We start from the raw sequence: 20,677 nt of genomic DNA, 5'->3' as shown, positions 1-20,677 counted from the left end.
CTCAAAAGATGGACTGCAAGTAGCCAAGACTTCATACAGTGTTACTTTCAGTGGTGTTTTTCTGTATCTTAAAATAAGTACACTTACTAATTTTTAATCTCCTTATTTGTTACCTAATTTTGTTTTCCACCTGCCCACTGTGCATTTTATTTTTTATATATTTGGATACTCAAATCTCATTGCTTCTCATCATTCAGTAAGTACGTTAATCTTCTTGGGCTGTCAGTTGGGATGATGAATGACTTGCCTCCTTTGTGGTCTCTGAGGTAATAAGTGATATCAGTGTGTCACCTGCAAACTTCTACAGGTGGGGCAGAAGATACCTGATAGTGTAGGCAGGTGGGTAGTTGAAGATTTCCACAGAGCTTCTGTGCACTTCTGAAGTATGGACTTCACTGAGAGGTGAGCAGCTTCATGTTCTTGGTTGTCACCATCTCAGAGGATCTATCTTAAGCCCAATACATTGATGCTTCATTAGAAGTTTGAGGAGATTCAATAGGTCTCCAAAGACTCTTGCAGATCACCGTAGGTGTATGGTAGAGAGTATTCTGACTGATTGTGTCACATGTCAGTGATAATAAATCTGATTCTGCTTCTTCATGGAACCAATGCTGTGCTGGTGAATTGAAGATGGTGGTAGATTTCATTTAGATAACTGCCTTCACTAAAATGTGGCTTCTGGGATTTGGGAAATGGTCTTGCATCCTGGGGTTTTGTGGTTTTATGTTGGTGGCCAGTGCTATATTACAGGTGCAGAGTCTGAGATCTTGAGGATATTGGGTGTGAAGCTTATTCTCTCATTGAATGATTCAATCTCACCTTCTCAGCTTGCACAAAAGCATTGTGTTCATATGGCAGTTCAACAATTCGGGCTCAGTGGCCTTCATTTTGGAACACAATGACCATAGGTCAGAGAATTTGCTGATTTGACTGTGCTTCCTCAGATAGTTTGTTGGAGGTGAAGTGCAACAGTGAAGTGAGGAAGATTTGCATATCTTGAAATTGGGGCAATCTTACACCCTTGTTTCATACCAGCCTTCACAGGAATAGGCTCCATTGTGCACCTGTTTGGTTTGCATGCCATCCAATTTTTCTACTCAACTAGTGTATATCCTTTGGACTGTAGGCTATAGAAGAATATAATGCAATTAAAAACTCTTTTAACTTAAGTGTCCCATAAACAAGTCTCCGATCTCCACACTATCCATATCCTATATGATTTCATAACTTCATTATGATGTCATCTGAAATCTAAAATTGTACTTGACTGTAACAGCCAATTTATTTTGTGTTGAACTTGAGTACAAATACAATATTGGTAAGTCGTATATTTAAAGAGTACTTATATAATATAATTTCTTAAAACTTTTTAAAATTTGGTTAAAGGACAACACTGGAGTTGAGAATCTAAGCATCACTTGTAAATGCCCAAGATGATTGTTGGAGAAGACGTGAGGTGAAGTAATGAATTTATTGGGCATTATTTAAGTTGTATTTGTTAGAGGACACAATTCCCTTGAATTGATCCTGTATTTGCTGTGATGCTTTCTAAATCTTGTTATTTGCAATCAGGATGGCAGTCTGCATTAACTTTTTGATGCAGTTCACTTTTTAAAATATTAAAGACCATTTTTAGGGAAGGGAAACCAAAATTCTAAACACATGTAGGTGATTAACCCTCTGCAGTAATGTTGACATATTGAAGATCTGAGCACAAAAATCCAAACTGAGATTTCAGAGTAGTGCTTTTTAAACTTGGAGGAACTGTATTTCAAGAGGCTTATAATTAAGATCCTGTAGACTTCCCCCATTGGATGGAAAGATTATCATAAACACTTTTTCAAAGAGTGGTAGAGTTAATCCCTTGCCAAAATTAATCACTTGCCAATTATCTTGTCATGAAAAGGAATGCTTTAGAGGAAAATGGGCCAATGCAGGTATACAAGTTAAAGCTGAGGAAGGAAGCTTTAGTTTGCTTAGCTGAGTTGGGCTGAAGGGTTTGTTCCTTTGCTCTATTGAATTTCACCCTGACTATTAAGTATTGAATTGTAATTGGCTGCAAAATGGGTTTCCAAGTGAGAAAGTTATGGATTAAAGGCTCACTCCAGAGGACATGTTCAAGTGAGTTCTTGTACAACATTTGCTTAGGTGTGTTCATTTGGATAATGGCAATGGATTTTTGAGAGGGTGCTGCAATGTCTTTCTGTTGAGATGATGAACCAAAGTCTTTTCAGTTATACTGAATGAATGTGAAAAATCCATAATATTAATTTGAAAAGAGCATCATGAGGATCGTCAGTGCTGCGGTGGCCAATGAAGCCCAAGTGAGATTAGTAGGCTGCTCGGGAGGCACAGAAATTTCTTGATGGTCCAAGTGAATGGTTAACTTTGGACCTTCGAGGAATTTTTGCTCCACCTGAGCACCCTACTGGAGGTGATGTACTTCTATCACCATTCATTCTGGACCTCTGATACATATATTGACACAAAGTTCTCCATGCCAAATTTAATTCCAATCTAACTGATCGGGGCTAGTGATTCCTAAGAGTTGGCACAAGTATATTGCATGTTTTCAAGAAAGCTCAGAGGATGTCCTTGAATCTTTTCCTCTATCCCCATGTAAGGGAAATCCCAAGGCATTCTACACATAGGTGAATAACAGGAGGATAACTCGTGAGGGTAAAATTGCTCAGGGATAAATGGGGAAATGTGCCAGGAGTTACAGGAGCTTGGGGAGGACCTTAATGAATACTTTGGTTTAATGTTTACCAGGGGAAGGAATTTGTAGCATCAGGTAGAGCAAGACACAGTAGGATAGATAAATACTGGAACCAGGTGACTGTTGGAAGTGAGGGAAGAGATTGGTAGGTGTGGACAAGATCTTTAAGTCCATATTGGCCACTGGAGGAGTACCAGAGGATAAGAGAATGGTGAATGTAGTTTCATTGTTCAAGAAATGTAATTGGGATGATCTTGAGAATTATAGACCAGTGAGTCTTACATCAGTGATGGGCAAACTATTGGAGAAGATTCCAGCAGACAAGATTTACAAACACTGGGAGAAGCATAGCATAGCCCAGAATGGAGTTGTGAAAAGCAGGTTGGACCTCAATCCTGGTTGACTTTTAGGGGAAATGACAAAATATTTTTAAGATAGAGCAGTGTATATGGTGTAAAATTCCTTACTAAAATCCATATGCGAGGTTCCCTATGGTAGGCTCATTGAGAAAGTCATAAGGGATCCATAGAAACTTGGCTGCATGGATTTTGCATGGGCTTGCCCACAGAAGGCAAATGGAGTGTATTCTTTATGTAGGTCAGTGACTAGTAGAGGTCCATAGTGCTCTTGGTGGTTTTTAATAAATGACTTGGCTGAAGCAGTAGAAGGGTGGGTCAGTAAATTTGCAAACGACACACAAGATGGTGTTGTGGATAGTGTAGATGGATGTCCTAATTTACAGTGGGACAGAGGACAGGATGCAGAGCTGGGCTGAGAAGTGGCAGATAGAGTTCAATCTGGAAAAGTCTGAAGTGACACCCATTGCAGGGTTGAACTTGAAGCACCATACAACATTAATGTCAGGATTCTTAGCAATATCAAGAACATGAAATGAAGAGTCTTTTACAGTGTGCCCATAGGCTATGGGAAAAGTTGAGATGTGGCAAGTGAAATTATCTCCTCTGGTTGAGGTGTAATAACTGCTGCTGAATCTAAAGCTCCAGTACCTTTTTAACTGATGGCAACAGTAACAAGAGAGCATGATCTGGGTGGTGGTGGGGGGGCGGGGGGGGGGGCCTGATGATGGATGCTGCTTACCTGTGACACTTGGTGTAGATGTACTCAGTGGCAGCGAGGGCTTTACCCATGATGGACTGGGTCATATCCACTGCTCTTGTAGGATTTTCCATTCAAGGGCATTGGTGTTTCCATACCAGGCTGTGCTCCAGCCAATCGATATACTCTCCACTACACATCTATAGAAATTTGTCAAACTTTTAGATGTCATACCAAATCTTTGCAAACCTCTAAGGTAGTGGAGACACTGCTGTGCTTTCTTTATAATTGCACTCAATTGCTGGGACCAGGACCCAATAACATCGAGGAATTTTTAAGTTGCTGACCCTCTCCACCTCTGACCCCCTTGATGAGGACTGGCACGTGGACCTCTAGTTTCTTCTTCTGAAGTCAATAATCATCTCCTTGATCTTTCTGACATGGTGAGAGGTGATTGTTGTGGCACCACCCAGCCAGATTTTCAATATCTATCCTCTGATTTATCACCATCTTTGATTCGGCCAATGATAGTGGTGTCATCGGCAAGCTTTGGAGCTGTGCTTAACCACACAGTCATAAGTGTAAAGTAAGTGGAGGGGGGGCTAAGCACACAGCCTTGTGGTGCACTTGTGCTGATGGAGATGTCCCCAATCTGAACCAAATGGACTCTTAACAATGCCTGCTGCTACTTGAGCAGGTTTCTAACCCCAATAAATTTTTCACTGTACATATCCCTTCGTCTATATTTCTAGCTCTAACCAGAGTAGACTAAAGACTATTTGTTTCCCTTGAAATCCAAATATTTGCTATCTTTTCTGCATTTTGTTCCTAAATGGAAAAATTTCTTTTGAATCCGTTTATTCCAAATAAAAAACATTACTGTATAAACCTTTGTGAGAGCAACATTTTCCAAGGTTTTGTGAAACATATTTTGAATCCTGTTGAGATTATCTCCCACATCTTTCAAGCCACATGTTTTAATGAAAGGGAGGAGCAGCATGTGGGAAACTTAGATTAGCTTTTCCTTTAAAGGAAAACTTGCAGAAAGACTGATTTACAATGCATTTTCTTCCATTTCTTCCCCTCCAGGCTGTCGTAGTTAAATCATCTCATTTAGAATGTTCACTCTATCTCACCCAATGTCGCTTTTTTTTAAAACTCCCATCTACAAAAAGGTTTGCAGGTGTTGCCACTAGAAGTTAGCAGTATCTCAAATAATGATGAGTCAGAGTGCAGGAGGGATATAGGAAGCCTGATGTCATGACACGACAACAGACTTTTCAATGTCAGCAAATTAAAAGAGCTGGTCGATGACTTCAGGAAGGGTGTGGTTTATTACATTTATTATCACTCATATTTTCTGACAATCTGAAAATTTAACTCAAACAGATGATTTTCAAAATTTGTGATCTGTAATACCTAGGGATTAATCTGCTGGCTGTTTTCAAACTTTCCTTATCTCCCTCTAGAAAGGAGGTTGCTATTTAGCTGATGAAGTTGATCCACCAATTCATCTTGATGGCCTTGTCTTGATTCCATGATTTACTTGATGGATTTAATTTTAACACTCAAGTGATCTCGTTGGGCCAAAGGGCTGTTTCTGTTCTGCACTTTTCTATGACTCTATGATCCAGAATTTAAACTCTTTTGAATTTGGACTGCTGTATTTTAACTGTCTTTCATATGATTAAGTACTTCCTGCATTTCTTTTAATTGGCATAATTCTGTTACAATTAACATTTTAAAGACCTCATTTAGATAATCTCTTAATCATCTCAACTCTCTGGAATATAACCAAAGTGAAGTGAATAATTAGACCAGTGCTTAAACTGTAAAGTTCTATGAATATTCCTCCTTACACGAGTGCAACATACCTTTCACTGCCAAAATATTGTTCTCGCAGATTTTTATGTAAAACTGAATTCATTTCTTATGTTGGGATCTTCCAATTGTTTTAGGCAACTGAATCGTCACTTAATACTTAAATTGCAACCTTCTCCTGATGAATATGTTGATCACTTACCGTATTCGTGTGCAGGCTTTAGTCAGTTTGTGTATTCAGTCTCCTAATTTAAGTGATGCTACCTGACAGTATTTCCAACATTTTCTATTTTATTTCACTCTAGTTCCTGCAATTTTTTTCATATGGTTCAAGAACAACGAATGATAACAAGCTAGAACAAGAGGATGAGGAAAGCCATTTAAATATGTGAAATTCAAGTACTGTAGATTAAATCTGAAATACGAATAGAAAACACAGGAAGCACTGTCAGGTAGCATCTGCGGAAAGAGAAATGGATTTGATGTTTCAAGCCAAGTATCTTTCATCAGAATGACATCATACTCTGTCATATTTAATTCCTCTCTGATAACTTTATTAGCTAGTGCAAACTTGAAGATTTCAAAGTTGATTTTTAGGGCTCAGCATAATTGCATGTAATCTCTTCTAGATAATTAGTGAGGGCATTCTAAGGAGCAGAATAACACTATGCAGATCAAAACTGAAGCTCCAAAAGCCAACCTTTTTATTAAAAAAAAATATTAATACAGGAACTGAATTTTTAAATTACATACACCCTATCCTCGTTATATGCGGGAGATACGTTCCTTGCAGTCGATGCATAATGTGAATAATTATTTAAATGGAGTGAATAGGGATACGTTCCAGAGGGCTTCCTAAATATAGTTTATCTGTAGTTTATTCATATTTTAATACCAATATGACAAAAAGCAGTACCACAAGGCAATATTCGTATTATATTTCATCAATTTAAGCTAATATTCAATGTAATAAATCATAGAAAGTTAACATAGTAGGGTGAACAGTGCTCACCAACAGTGGCAGGTGTGTTTGCTCTGGGAAATGAGTGGTTGTTGTGGTGTCGGGCAGCTTTACGTGGATAAGGTGGATGTTTGTGGTCATCAGGATCATATCAAGCACAGCAAGGGGTGAAGGCAGACTCACAGAACTTTTAGAACTGCCAGCAACAGTAGATGACACCGGTTTGAATAAAGTGGTGAGGGTTGTTTGCTTGGCAGCATTTTGTTTTTCAGCATAAATTTGCTTGTGGAGAAGGGTTGACGGCAGGGAACGACTGAAATGCTGACTCCGTTCTAAACTTGGTCCATGTTCTTCGCCATTTGTGCCAAGTGTTCCGACTTCCACCATTCCCTCACGATTGGTAAATTCCCAAGATTTTCAAAATCGTCTGTTGCTTACAGCATCTGAGAGAGAGTTAGCCGAGTGGTTGAATCAGCGATGTTGTGTTAGGCGGCAGGAAACGCACTGTTATGTTAGGACGAATGCTGTCCAAATATTTAGGATGGGTTGGCACATTGTCAAGCAACAAAAGAACTTTAAAGGCAAGATTCTGTTCCCGGCAGTAGCATCCCAGAGCTGTGTTACCTTCTCCTGACACAGCGCTGTTTGTACTTCCCAACTTTTTTTCCCAAGTGTTCTCTGTGAAGTAGTTCTCTGCCGCTCGGCTGATGGCCAGGACATGACATCGGACACTTAGGAGGCATAGTTAAATATTTCAAGCACAAAGTCACTGCACTGTAGGTAAAACTAACAAAAGTTTAAGAGCACAAGATCGCACATCCACACCTTGCCAAAACCAATGTGAGATTGGTGGGAGTGAGATTGTGAGGTGCGCACTCTGACTTGTATTGGTGGGAAAGCAGTGCTCTTCGCATAACTGAGTTTTCTACACACGTAAGGAGATGTTTGTAGAAATGGATTCCTTGCGTAACTCTGAATCCTCATTGTCTGAAGACTCATATAACGAGGATAGGGTGTACATGCAATATCAATTGTTCATTTTAAATATGCCTTAATGGTGTTAGTTATTTAGGTGTTATTTTGTACTTGGTCAAACAGATTATGATCTAGAAAATATATCAAATGAAACTTAGTAACAGGAAGCAGTAGTGAAAGAAATAGTTCCAATGGCAACAGATGTAAAAGCACCTAATTATAAAAATATTGAGAAAAATTTTTCAGAATTGAGTTAATTAACACTTCAGAGATTTTGTTTGTATTTCAGGAGCAGATAAAGGTTGGGGCTGGAGCAGTGGGAGCAGATATGGTGAGGGGGTTGTGTGCAGTATAGGAAAGCCAACCTTGTAGATTTAGCATTATTAAGGCTGAGGTGATTTAGGTTTTATTCAAAGGTTTATTAATGTGGTAAATTTCCAAACTAGCAATAACAAAAAGTTGCTGTAATGGAATGCTCTGCCTCAGAAGGCAGTGGAGGCCAATTCTCTGGATGCTTTCAAGAAAGAGTTAGATAGAGCTCTTAAAGATAGCAGAGTTGAGGGATATGGGGAGAAGGCAGGAACGGGGTACTGATTGTGGATGATCAGATTGAATGGCGGTGCAGGCTTGAAGGGCTGAATGGCCTACTCCTGTACCTATTGTGTATTGTCTGTGTTCTTTAAATGACTCTGCTTTTGATAATTTGATTTGATCTCTTCAGTGGGTTCTACATTTTTCAGCAATTACTAATGGATACTGTAGTCCTTCCAAAGTGAAATGTTCTGTCTTTAACGTGTGTATAATCCAGGTACCCCTCTGTACTACTGCATTTATTGTCATATAACATGTTGCTGTCAGTTAAGAAAGTCAGCAGAGGTTCTTTTTGTTTCGGTGAGAATTATCCACACTGTATGACCACTCAGAGTTATCTCATTATTTTCACTTAAAATTGAGGGGAGATCTTATTGAAATGTATAAAATTCTAAAGGGATTGGACAGGCTAGATGCAGGAAGATTGTTTCCGATGTTGGGGAAGTCCAGAACAAGGGGTCACAGTTTAAGAATAAAGGGGAAGCCTTTTAGGACCGAGATGAGGAAAAACTTCTTCACCCAGAGAGTGGTGAATCTGTGGAATTCTCTGCCACAGGAAACAGTTGAGGCCAGTTCATTGGCTATATTTAAGGGGAAGTTAGATATGGCCCTTGTGGCTAAAGGGATCGGGGTATGGAGAGAAAGCAGGTACAGGGTTCTGAGTTGGATGATCAGCCATGATCATACCGAATGGCGGTGCAGGCTCGAAGGGCCGAATGGCCTACTCCTGCACCTATTTTCTATGTTTCTATGTGTATGCAGTGAACAAAATGACTATTTATCTCTGACAATCAAAATAATAAAAAAAAGAGATATATCTGAAAAATGTGAACAATACTCATTTCAAGATAGCTTAAGTTTTTAAATGTTCTACAAAGACTTTTGATCCAACTGATTATAAAATTTTGATTTATAATTTCAGATCACTCTTGCAGCACTTGAGGGTGCCTGACTGTGTCATGCCAGACTGACTTGTACGCTAAATATATGCCAGATCTAAGCCATCTGGAGACCACTTCATCAAATTTAGATAGATTATAAAATGCTATCATGAGGAGATTTTCATCGCCTTTGTAAGGCATGCTGAACCATAGATGAAAGTATAATTGAGTTCTTGTGGACTTTTCAGGGAACATGTCCATTTCATATATTGGTATGACATTGTATATTCAAGTAGAATAAAAGTTTTCTGGTATCATTAGAATTCTTAACAGATTATTGGTTCTCCTACTGAAAATCATTATCTTGTATCTCTAAATTGAGTCTTTGAAGTCAAGCACAAATGTTTTTATGGAGTTGTTTCAAAAGTTCTTTTACCACAATTTTTCAACTGAGCTATAAATACCTCTTTCACAATCTGAAACTATAATTCCATGAATCTTGTATATTAAACTGTAAATATAAGAAAACTAAAATAAAATTACTTTTCCTCCAGTATTCTAGGGTGCTGGCATTTCAGTGGAGAAAAAGTCATACCCATTTAAGCAAATTGCATGTTCCAGTGATGGTGGAAGCTGCTCTGCAACCATCTAGCATCTATCGTTGTGAAGATGGATTTGCCAATGTAGCTGATAGCACTAAAACTCTTTGGTATTTATTGTATCAAGAAAGTCGTGTGGCACAGCCTACGTTCAGACAAGGCAATCATCAGAATGTTGTAATGGTAAGTTTAACCAGGCAACTGAGTTGTTAATGTAACTCTTCAGCCTGAACTATGATGAGATTATGAAAGATCATCAAGCTCTGCTTTTCTCCGAGCATGTTTGCTTCACCTACTAAGCACTTCTGTTTCATTTTTAGATTTTCAATGTCTGCAATATTTTGTTTCTTGGATTATTTACTTCACTTTCATGTATCTTGCAGGGCTGTGCACTAAAGTAGTGGATATCCATGATTTCTGTTTGACTTTTCCTCTGCTTCATCGACAACTTCTATTCCTGTCACTCATCTACTGAATGTCCCATCATCTCACTCCTTTGTCGTCTTTTTCTTTTACCCTTCAGGAGCACATTGGCCCCAAATGTTCACTCTTTTGTTTTCTTTTAAAAGATTTTCATGTGTTGGATGTAGATTTATCTGCAATTAGCTGCTCTGTTTGGTTTTGCCTTATGGTACTGAGATTGAACATTCACTGCACAATTTAAATTTCCATACTTATCACTTTTCATAATTAGATAGGATCATGGTGCAACTACAACAATCTCTCATTCAATATCAGCTGGTTATCAACAATAGGAGAATGCAAGTGGAGAGGGTTAATAGCTTTAAATTCCTTGGTATTAACATATCAGAGGATCTGTTGTAGGACCAGCACATAAGTGCCGTTACAGAGAAGGCACAATTGCATCTCTGCTTTCTTAGAAGTTTTCGGAAAATTGGCGTGTCACCAAAATCTTTGACAAACTTCTGAATACAGAACAGAGTGGAGAGTACTCCTAACTGGTTACATCACAGCCTAGTATGGAAACACCTATGCCCAGGAGTGGAAAAGGCTACAGAAAGTGGTCATGAGGTAAGGAAACCTGAGGTACCATACCTCCAGATTCAGAAACAGTTATTACCCTACAACCATCAGGCTACTGAGCCAGCGTGGATAACTACTGAGTTCTATGACCCACAGCTCCACTTTTCCAATTTATGTTTTCAATATTATTTGCAGTTTGCTTATCTTTTGCACATTGGTTGTCGGTCTTTGTCTAAGTATGCTTTGTTATAAAACTCATTGTTTTTTTTCATGGAAATGTCTGCAAGCAAATGAATCTCAAGGTAGCCGGTGGTGATGTACGTACCTGCTTTGATAATAGATTTACTTTGAGCTGTGAATCTTGCAGAGATGCAATCACTATCCCCAAGATCTGTCCCACAGGTATATTTCTACTTGTCCAGTATCACAGTCTAAAATACTTCTTGTTAAGTAAGTGCTTTTAAATACTTTTCTTGATATCAGCCATTGCAATTAGTTTTAAAAGTTTTTACTTTAAAAGTATCCATATAAAAGGACAAAAAGACAATCCAAAAGTGTAGATGTTTGAAATCCAGAACAGAATGGAAAATGGTGGGGAAAAAAACTCAGCAGGTCAGGCAGAAGGAAACAGTTAGTAGTTTTGGTCAGTGAACATCCATCAAAATATCACTGGGCAATGTGAAATCGGGAACAATTGAACAGCTCCAGTTTAAAAACTAGAAGGGCGACTTTTTATCCTGGAAATTCTATGGAGCAATGGGGGAAAATGACATTTTAACTTTTCCTTAGTTTTTAAGCTTTCAATCAAGATTATTCTGTTAGGAATTAATCCAGTTGAGCTAATGGTGAATATGAGCTAGATTAAGCTGTCCATTTCCACAGTGTATTGATGAATAAAAATGCAATTATTTGCAGAGTATTCATCTATTTTTTGCTGTCTTCGAAGTTCCTGGCCCTGAGCTGAGTTTCAAATTCAATATGCTGCCCAGCAGAGAAAACCCACTGGCATCACTTTTCTTAGCAAGTGGGATTCAGGAAAGTCCCAAGGCATCTTATAAAAACAAGAAAGCAGCTAGGTAGAGATTAGGACCACTCAAGGATAAAGGAAGGAATTTACGCCTGGATCCATAGAACACAGTTACAGGCCCTTCAGCCCTCCGTGTTGTGCCAACCCATATAATCCTTGAAGTACTAAACTGATCCAGGGGAAAGGCTAAGGTACTAAATGAGTACTTTCCATTTGTATTCAAAACAGACGGTGAGATCATTGTGGGGTATGTTAATATTCAAGGACATATTGCTATCAAGAAGGCAATGCTGTTTTGCCTTTTGTTTCTGATGGGAGCTATCCCAGGTTATTGCAAGAAGCAAGAGGGCCTTACCAGAGATATTTCTATCTTTTGAAACTGCACATAAGGACACAGGCTGGAGAATAGCCAATGTTCTTCCTTTTAAGAAGGGCAATGGGAATAATCTAGCAAATTATAGACCAGTAAGCCTTACAACAGTGGTAAGGAAGCTACTTGAAAGGATTCGTAGGGATAGAATATAGTTGCATTTTGGAAAGCGTGGGCTTATTAGGGATAATCAGCTTTGTGTGGGGCAGGCTGTGCTTTATGAATTTGATTGAGTTTCATGAGGAGGTCACAAAGATGACTGAGTGTAGTAATTGATGTCTGCATGGAATTTAATGTTTTTGAGAAGGTCACAGATACTGGGCTGATCCAAAAGATTAAGATACATGGAGTCCAGTGAGATTTGATAAACCAGGTTCAAAACTGGCTTTGCAATCGAAGATGGGGAAGTGGCAGAGTAGTATTTCTAAGACCAGCTGTCATCTGTAGAGATCAGTGCTGAGACCTCTGCCCGTGATGCATACAAATGATTTGAATAAAACTGTAGATGAGTAAATTTGCAGATGACATGAAAAAGGTTAAGAGTTATGGTGAAGATTGTCAAATGATGTAGCAAGACAGGTCAGTTACATGTATGGGAGAAGAAATAGCAGATGAAGCTAAATTCAGGAAGTGTGAGGTATCACACTTATTAGAGTTCAGATGTTAAGGGGAAGTATACAGTAAATGCAGATTTAGATTCATTTATTTACCCTAAGTATCCTTGGGAGCATTGGTGGACAGGGAAATCTTGTGGTGCAGGTCAAAACTCCCTGAAAGTGGCAAGTCAGGTAGCAGGTGGTGAAGGCAATGTACAGCCTGAAGCAAGTATCTGCATTGGTTAGGGTGTTGAGTGTAACAGTTGGGAAGTCATATTACAGCATAGATTAAAGATGAGGGGGGTTCAGTTTAAGGGAGATGTGAGAAGCAAGTTTCATTTTACAGAGTGGTAGATTCCTGGAGTGTGCTGCCAGCAGGGATGGCAGAAGCTTTGATGTTTAAGACAATTTAGACAGGCACATTAACAAGCAGAAAATAGAGCGATTGTGGATAATGTGCAAACAAATAGGGGTTAGTTTATTTTGGCACACAGCTAAAGGTTCTTTGTCCTGATGAAGGGCCTCGGCCCGAAACATCAACTGTTTATTCCTCTCCGTAGATGCTGCTTGACCTGCTGAGTTCCTCTAGCATTTTGTGTGTGTTACTCTGGATTTCCAAGCATTTGCAGAATCTTTTGTGTTTACTTTGGCATCTTTGTTGGCACGGTATCGTGAGTCAGTGATGTCTCTTCCTCTGCTCTACGGTTCAGTGTTTTCACCCCACCACCCTATACTGGCTTTGTCGTCTCCACACTTTAATATGCTTTCTTAGCTAGCTAATGGAACTCAATACATGGCATCTAAATTTCCAAAATGGATGGCAGCTATATCGTAAGATTAATATCTTTCTATCCTGCATGGCATTGAGCTTGTAAGTTGTTCACAGCTTTTTCTCCTCCTAGCTTGACAACTTGCACTGGGGTATAACGTGTCTCTCTGTGAATCATGATACCCAGTCGACCAAGAGGGTCTGTAATATGCTCAGTGGACCAGCTGTTCATTTAACTATCAGTTCTGTAAATTTTAATGTATTTTTATGTAATCTACTCTCGCCCAAGAATCAACCTTAACATTTCTTATCCTCAACATTTGCCCTTCCCTAGCCACAATACTTATGACCATCTTCCGCTGCTTAACAATGGCTACAATTTTTTGGAATTTCATGCCTTGGTTATTTCACCTTTACAGTTTCTTTTCCAAATGTGAAGTATGTTCAAAATTGTTTTTGTTTCAAGGGTTTCATTCTTTATTTCAAAGCTACTTGGAGCTTTTATTTTTGCCTTAATTGAAATACCTTGGGACATGTGCAGAGTTGAAAGTGCTATGTAAGTTCAAGCTGCTGAACAGTATTTTTAGAACTTTTAGTGGAGTGGGGGATGGTAGGAAACTTTATCTGAATGATATTGTAAATAAATTTACTTTACATATTTAAAGGATTTCAGTTCATTGGTTAGATCTGGTGTTGTGTTTTGCCAGTGAGGCATTTAAACTTCATTTAACTTTCCCTGCATGTCTGTTCTCTCCAATTTAGACAAGGAGCCTTAAAAGGCACTTAATCTCAGCCTTTGCCATGGACTTCCAGAAATAGAAGTTATTAGTCAGCTGGAAACCAATTCCAGTATCAATTTAAATCTGAATGTGCCATTGTTGATTAACTGGACACTGTCAAATTGTGCAAAAGTACTGCAGTTGTCCTTTAATTCCAAATCCTTTTGCATTATCAGTACCACATGGAGAAAATAGAAGCAAGCCAAGCGCTTTTTTTCCCTGAATTGGTGAAAGGCCAAAAAAGACTAAACTTTTTTTTTTCAGCTTCACTTGCTCTCAAGTTACAATTTGCTGGATAGTGCTGCTAATGATGGGAGGACATGCTGTCAATTTTCTGTTTATTGACTTTTGGAAATATTTTGGTTGATTAATTCATTCATCAATGGTTTATTGGTTCACTTCCTACTTGTGTAGATGCTCAACAATTTAACCCTTAATAATACAAACTTTTTTCTTTTTTAATTGAGTTTTCATGTACTTTTTGGGTACAGATCAGAATCAGTGTTTTCTGTTCCTAATTCATAACTGTAAAAGTACTGTGGGATTTGACAGTACCTTGGTCTAATGAAGTGGCATTCCTGAGTGACTGATGCCCAAATTGGTGCTCTTCCTAAATTCTGGTTGCATGATGTGGTGCATTTTTGACATTCTGTTGCTATTTTAGGCCTATTGAACCTCGCATCTCCTCCCTAGCACATTATAATGCTCGATTCAGAGTGCAGTTAGTCTTTTTTATTTTTGAAATATTGAGCTAGATTTGCTCAATTGCAGAACAAGTTAAATAGATGTTTATGAAGTACTACATTGTAGTGCCCCTTTTTTCTCTCAATGTGAAATGATTTATAGGGAAATGAGTGATCTAAGTTTCACTGTAATGCTGGAAGACGGGGAAATGGTTTTGAAAAGTTTATCATTAAAATTATTGATTGTGAGATATTTGGCTAAAATGGGCAAAATCCTATTTCACTAAGGAATGTATGTGATTGGTGCAGGCAATATTGACTCCTCAGGAAAAAAAGAAAGATTAATGGCATTTTTTGTGCTTACATTGTATTTTCTAGCTTTTGAAGTTTATTTGGTTTTTGCATGCAAGTCTCTTGCCCTTTGAAGAACATAGAACATAAAACAGTACAACAGTGGAACAGGCCCTTTGACTAATGACTGTGCCAACTATAATGCCAATTTAAATTGCTCATCTATGTACATAAAGATTATATCCCTCAATTCCCTGCCCGCTTGTGTAATTGTCTAAATGCTGCTTAATTATCTTTGCAGATTTTACTTTGTTCAACTGTTTTTTAAAAAAATGCTGTTAGTCAGGTTATAGTGTGGCAATTTTTCCCCTTTTTAATGCAAAAGGGAAGAAGTGCATGATTTTTCGAGAAATTTCAAAATACTTTAAAACTCATACCTAGTACCGGGAACAGTAACTTGTGCAAAAGGCACAGTTAGCTAATCTTTCTGGTGTGAGTCAGTGTATACAGTCTATTTCAGGAATGTTATCATCACCATAATTGCAAATGTAACGGAGAGCATAGTTTAAATTGTATACTGAAAGTAATTTTTGTTCCAAATTGCATTTTAAAAAATAGATTTAGTACTATTTGTAAGAGCAATACAATTTTGAGTTTTGAGACTTGTGATATCCTATAATCACTGGGAATTATGACTAAATGTGTATTTATAAAACTTAATTGAAAATAAGTGCAACTGTAAGACCCTAAGAAATACAGTAGGCCATTAAGCCCATCGGGTTTGCTCTGCCATGCTATTATGGCTGATTCAGTATCCTCAACCCCATTCTGCCTTCTGTCTGTAACTGTAGATGCCCTTAATAATCAAGAACCTATCAACCTCCACTTTAAATGTATCCTATGACTTGGCTTCCCCAGCCGTCTGTGGCAATGAATTTCACAGATTTATCGCTCTCTGGCTAAAGAAATTCCTCCTCATTTATGTTCTAAAGGAACGATGTATTTTGAGGCTCTGCCATCTGTCCCTGGACCCCTCCACTGTTGGAAACATCCTCTCCATGGCCATTCTATCTAGGTCTTTCAATATTTGATATTGATGCACCATCAATAACTCTCGGAGACGTGAGGTGAGATATAAGCTTTTATTGGCTGGAAGAAAGAACAAGCAGCAATTGACCACCACACTGCATCCTTGAGACTGAGGCCGGGGCGGTGTCTCCAATCGCCTTTATACCCGGGTCCGTGGGAGGAGCCATGGTCAGTGGGAGGAGCCACAGGAGCAGTCAGCGGGTGGGGGGGGTGTCCAGACAGGTATATGTAGTTCACCACAGATAGGTTTCAATGAGATTGCCCCTGTTTTTCTGAATTCCAGTGAATATAGAGAGCCATCAAACGCTCTTCATGTGACAAGCCATTCAATCCTGGAATCATTTTCTTAAATCCCCTATAAACTATTTCCAATTTCAGCATGTCTTTTCTAAGATGAGGGGCCCAAAACTACTCTCAAAACTCCAAGTGAGGCCTCACCAGTGCTTTATAAAATCTCAACATTATATCCTCGCTTTTATATTCTAGTCCACTTGAAATTAATGCTAACTTCACATTTGCCTCCTTACCAAAGACTCGACCTGCAAATTAATCTGCACAAGGATTCCGAAGTCCCTTTGCACCTCCTTTTCTCCTTCCATTTAGAAAATAGCCAATCCTTTCATTTCTTCTACCAAAGTGCATGACCATACATTTCCCAACACTGTATTCTCTTTCTCCTAATCTGTCTAAATCCTTTTGTAGCCTCGCTGCTTCCTCCACCTGTCCCTCCACCTATCTTCATATCATCTGAAAACTTTGCAAGAAAGTCATCAATTCCATCATCCAAATTGACATATAACATAAAAAGAATCAGTGCCAACACAGACCCCTGTGGAACACCACTAGTCAGTGGCAGCCAACCAGAAGAGGCTCCCATGATTCCCACTGTTCACCTCCTGCCAATCAGCCACTGCTTTATCTGTGCTAGAATATTTCTTGTAGTACCATGGGATCATACCTTGTTAAGTGGCCTCATGTGGCATCTTGTCAAAGGCCTTCTGAAAATCCAAGTACACAACATCAACAAATTCTTCTTTGTCAATCCTGCTTGCTATTTCTTCAAATAGTTCCAACAGATTTATCAGGCAAGATTTTCTCTTGAGGAAAGCATGCTAAGGCCTATTTTATCATGTGCCTCCAAGTACTCTGAGACCTCTGCTTTAATAATCACCTCCAACATCTGCACAACCATTGAGGTCAGACTAACTGGCCTATAGTTTCCTTTCTTCTGCCTCTCTCCCTTCTTGAAGAGTGGAGTGATATTTGCAATTTTCCAGTATTCTGGAACTATTCCAGAATCTAGTGATTCTTGAAAGATCATTACTAATGCCTCCACAATCTCTTCAGCCACCTCTTTCAGAACTCTGGGGTGTACCCCATCTGGTCCAGGTGATGTATCTACCTTCAGACCTTTAAGTTTCCTAAGAACCTTTCTAGTAATGGCAACTTCACACACTTCATGGCACCTGGAACTTCCACCATACTGCTAGTGTCTTTCACAGTGAAGACTGATGCAAAATACTTATTCAGTTTGTCTGTCATTTCCTTATCCCCCATTTCTACCATCCCAGCATCATTTTCCAGTGGTCCAATATCCACTTTAGCCTCGATTTCACTTTATGTAATTTGTAGGCCACATTCTTACTACTGTTGGGGGGGGGGTCTGTGTGCAACTCCCATCAGGGACTTTTTAATCTTTGCATTCCTTAGCTCTATCTAGAAGGATTCAACACCTTCTGATCCTATGTCACCTCTTTCGAATGACTTAATATCATGTCTTATCAACAAAGCAACACTGCCCTCTCATTGTCTTCTTGCCTGTTTTTTTGATGCAATGTGTATCTTTGGACATTGAACTTCCAGCTATAATCTTCTTTCAGCCATGATTCAGAGATGCCTACAGTATTGTGCTACAGTTTAACTTAGTCCGTACCTTCAGTCTTATATTCACCCTTTTCAATTTTCTCTGCCTTTTACGCTACAACTCATCCAGTTGACTGCAATTTTGGCCCATCAACAGCCTCTCCTCACTACACATTGTCTCTAAGTCGGTTACCTCAACTTCAGCACTATCATCTGCCTTTCCTACGATACTACTTGCATTGGGCTATGCCCAATGTTGCCCTGATGTCAAAAATAGTTATTTTCAGCAGGTGGAATTAATTGAGCTCTGAAATAACAATAATATATTTTAGAGCAATTCTCATGCTAAATGGAGAATTTTGGATATGCACAGCATTTATGGGAAAGAGAAAAGCAATTAGTATTTCAGGTCAATGACCAATCAGAACTCGGAAATGTTAGAAATAATTTCAAGACCAGGAGGAATTCAATTATTAAATTGTTGATGCTGTAAGCTAATAGAGGGTGTCAAAAGCTAGTGAATAATATAATTTGTGTCTGGAGAAGGTGGAGGGAGGAGGAGATGAATGAAATCCCAAATGCCATAAGGAAGAGGGGGAAATAAATAATGCATGAAAAGTTAATAGAAGACTTGGCAGATTATCTAATTTTTTTCTGGTTTTGATGTTAATGTTGATCTTTTAAAGCTGGGATGTGCCAAGTTGCAAGATGAAGTTCTGTTTCATGAAGCTTTGGGGCAGTGTAGGTTAGAGATAAATCTAGAGAGTGGTAGGTAACTGGAGGTTCTGGGTCACTCTTGTGAACTGAACAAAACATAACCGCTTTGCAGAGCACATTGCTGATAACACGAACTGCAATTAATAACTTGGAAGAAATGAAAGTAAATCGCTGCTTCATCTAGAAAGTATGTTTGGGCCCTGGTCATCAAAGGGGTAAAAGGATGGGTGTGGCATCTACTGCATTTTCATGAGAAAATATTGTGAGTAGAGGGCGTATTATTGTTGGAGATGGAAGAATGAAGAAGAATATCACAGGAAAACAGTCCTTTGGAATGTTGTAGTAGGAGAGGAAGATTTGTTGATTGTGTCATCACCTTGAAGGCAGAAGAAATTACAGATATTTCTCTGAACGTATTGGAAGGTGTGGAAATAAATCATGCTTGTTCAGGTTGGGTAGAGAAGTGGTGAGAAAAAATTGATGTAATTGAGATCATTGCCAACAATGGTGAAGAGGAAACTACAAATGTGAAAACAGGAAGCCTTATTGCAAACACCGGCACAGAGGTAGTGCTATCAGAGTAGATGCAACAAAAAGAGAGAAGGAGTCCTTCGAAACTGGGGGGTAGCAAAAGGGGGAATGAAATAGTCAAGGTAGCTCTGGGAGTCTGCGGACTGAGTTCTTTGAGTGAATTCCAAATCAAATGTTGGGCAGGTTATTGGTGAGCAAGCTCTGTTTGACAATGTTGTGTATATTTCACCATTTTACTGCCATCAGATTATTACATCAACTTGTTGGTAGTTGAGAGATGCTTGGATAATAATTAACCAGAATGGCATTTTCCTGCGTTTATTGGTTTTATTGACTGGATGTACTTGGGTTATTTTTGCCCTGTTGGATAGATGCTTGGCTGGAGCTGTCGAACTGTGAGTATACTCCAAAAAAAAAATTTAAAAAAAAATAAAATTGTGGGATATCAGAATCGCGTTTAATATCACTGGCATATTATGTCATGGAACTTGTTGTTTTGCCCCACTGTATTTTGCAATACATAATACAAAAAAACTATGAAATACAATAAGAAAATTAAATCTAAACACGTGGATTAACCAGGAGATTCATAGTCTGTTGAGGACTAGATCTGTGGCATTCAAGACAAGTGATCTAGAAGTACAAGAAGTCCAGCTATGGACTATGGAAAACTATCCTAAGAGTGGGGGGGGAGGAAAATAAAAAAATAATTGAGGTTAGAGACAGAATCAGATGAACAGTAACTTTGGCAGGGTTTGCAGGCCATTGCTTCCTACACAGCAAAACCTAACAACAGGATTGTCAGGGATGTTTCACTCCCAGATGAGCTCAACACCTTGTATGCACGCTTTGAAAGGGAGAATAAAACTACACCTGTGCAAATCCCCGCAGCATCTTGTGATCTCTGTCTTAGAGGCCAACATCAGAGCATCTTTCATGAGCGTGAAGCCTCGCAAGGCATCAGCCCTGATGGTGTATCTGATAGGGCTCTTAAAAACCAGTACCAACCAACTAGCAGGAGTGTTCAAGCACAACTTCAATCTCTTACTGCTGCAGTGTTTGCAGTGTCTGAGAAGAGTATAGTCAGTGGCCCTCACATTTACTGTGCTTTGAGAAGTTGGTCATGGCTCGAATCAACTCCTGCCTAAACAAGGACCTGGACCCGCTGCAATTTGTCCATCACCACCATAGGTCTATAGCGGATGCAATCTCATTGGCTCTCCACTTGGCATTGGATCTCTTGGGTAACAGTAATACTTACATCAGGCTGCTGTTTATTGATGACAGCTCAGCATTCAACACTATCATGTACCATAGAACACTTACAGTACAGAAAACAGGCCATTCAGCCCATCTAGTCTGTGCCGAAACTTTA

General features: G+C 39.0%; 1 protein-coding gene across 14 annotated transcripts in view; it reads left to right on the top strand.

The window, feature by feature from the left end:
- Nucleotides 1–20,677, top strand: part of atosb (atos homolog b) — a 119,806-nt gene that overhangs the window by 72,293 nt on the left and 26,836 nt on the right. For 9 of the 14 annotated variants that reach the window (XM_073064356.1, XM_073064351.1, XM_073064354.1 and 6 more), the window contains 2 exons: nucleotides 9,559–9,786; nucleotides 10,875–11,037. The exons of 1 other annotated variant lie outside the window; for it this stretch is intronic. In XM_073064356.1, coding sequence (XP_072920457.1) covers nucleotides 9,628–9,786; nucleotides 10,875–11,037 — 322 coding nt within the window. In that variant the 5' untranslated portion in view covers nucleotides 9,559–9,627. Of the gene's footprint in view, nucleotides 1–1,386; nucleotides 1,457–9,558; nucleotides 9,787–10,874; nucleotides 11,038–19,083; nucleotides 19,698–20,677 lie in introns of those variants that run through there. 4 more of the 14 variants (XM_073064349.1, XM_073064357.1, XM_073064360.1 and 1 more) reach the window with 4 other exon arrangements.

This window comes from Hemitrygon akajei, chromosome 13 (assembly GCF_048418815.1).
Source record: "Hemitrygon akajei chromosome 13, sHemAka1.3, whole genome shotgun sequence".
NCBI lineage: Eukaryota > Metazoa > Chordata > Chondrichthyes > Myliobatiformes > Dasyatidae > Hemitrygon > Hemitrygon akajei.
Note: the sequence above shows the minus strand (reverse complement) of the source record. Positions and strands in the feature narration are given on the sequence as shown.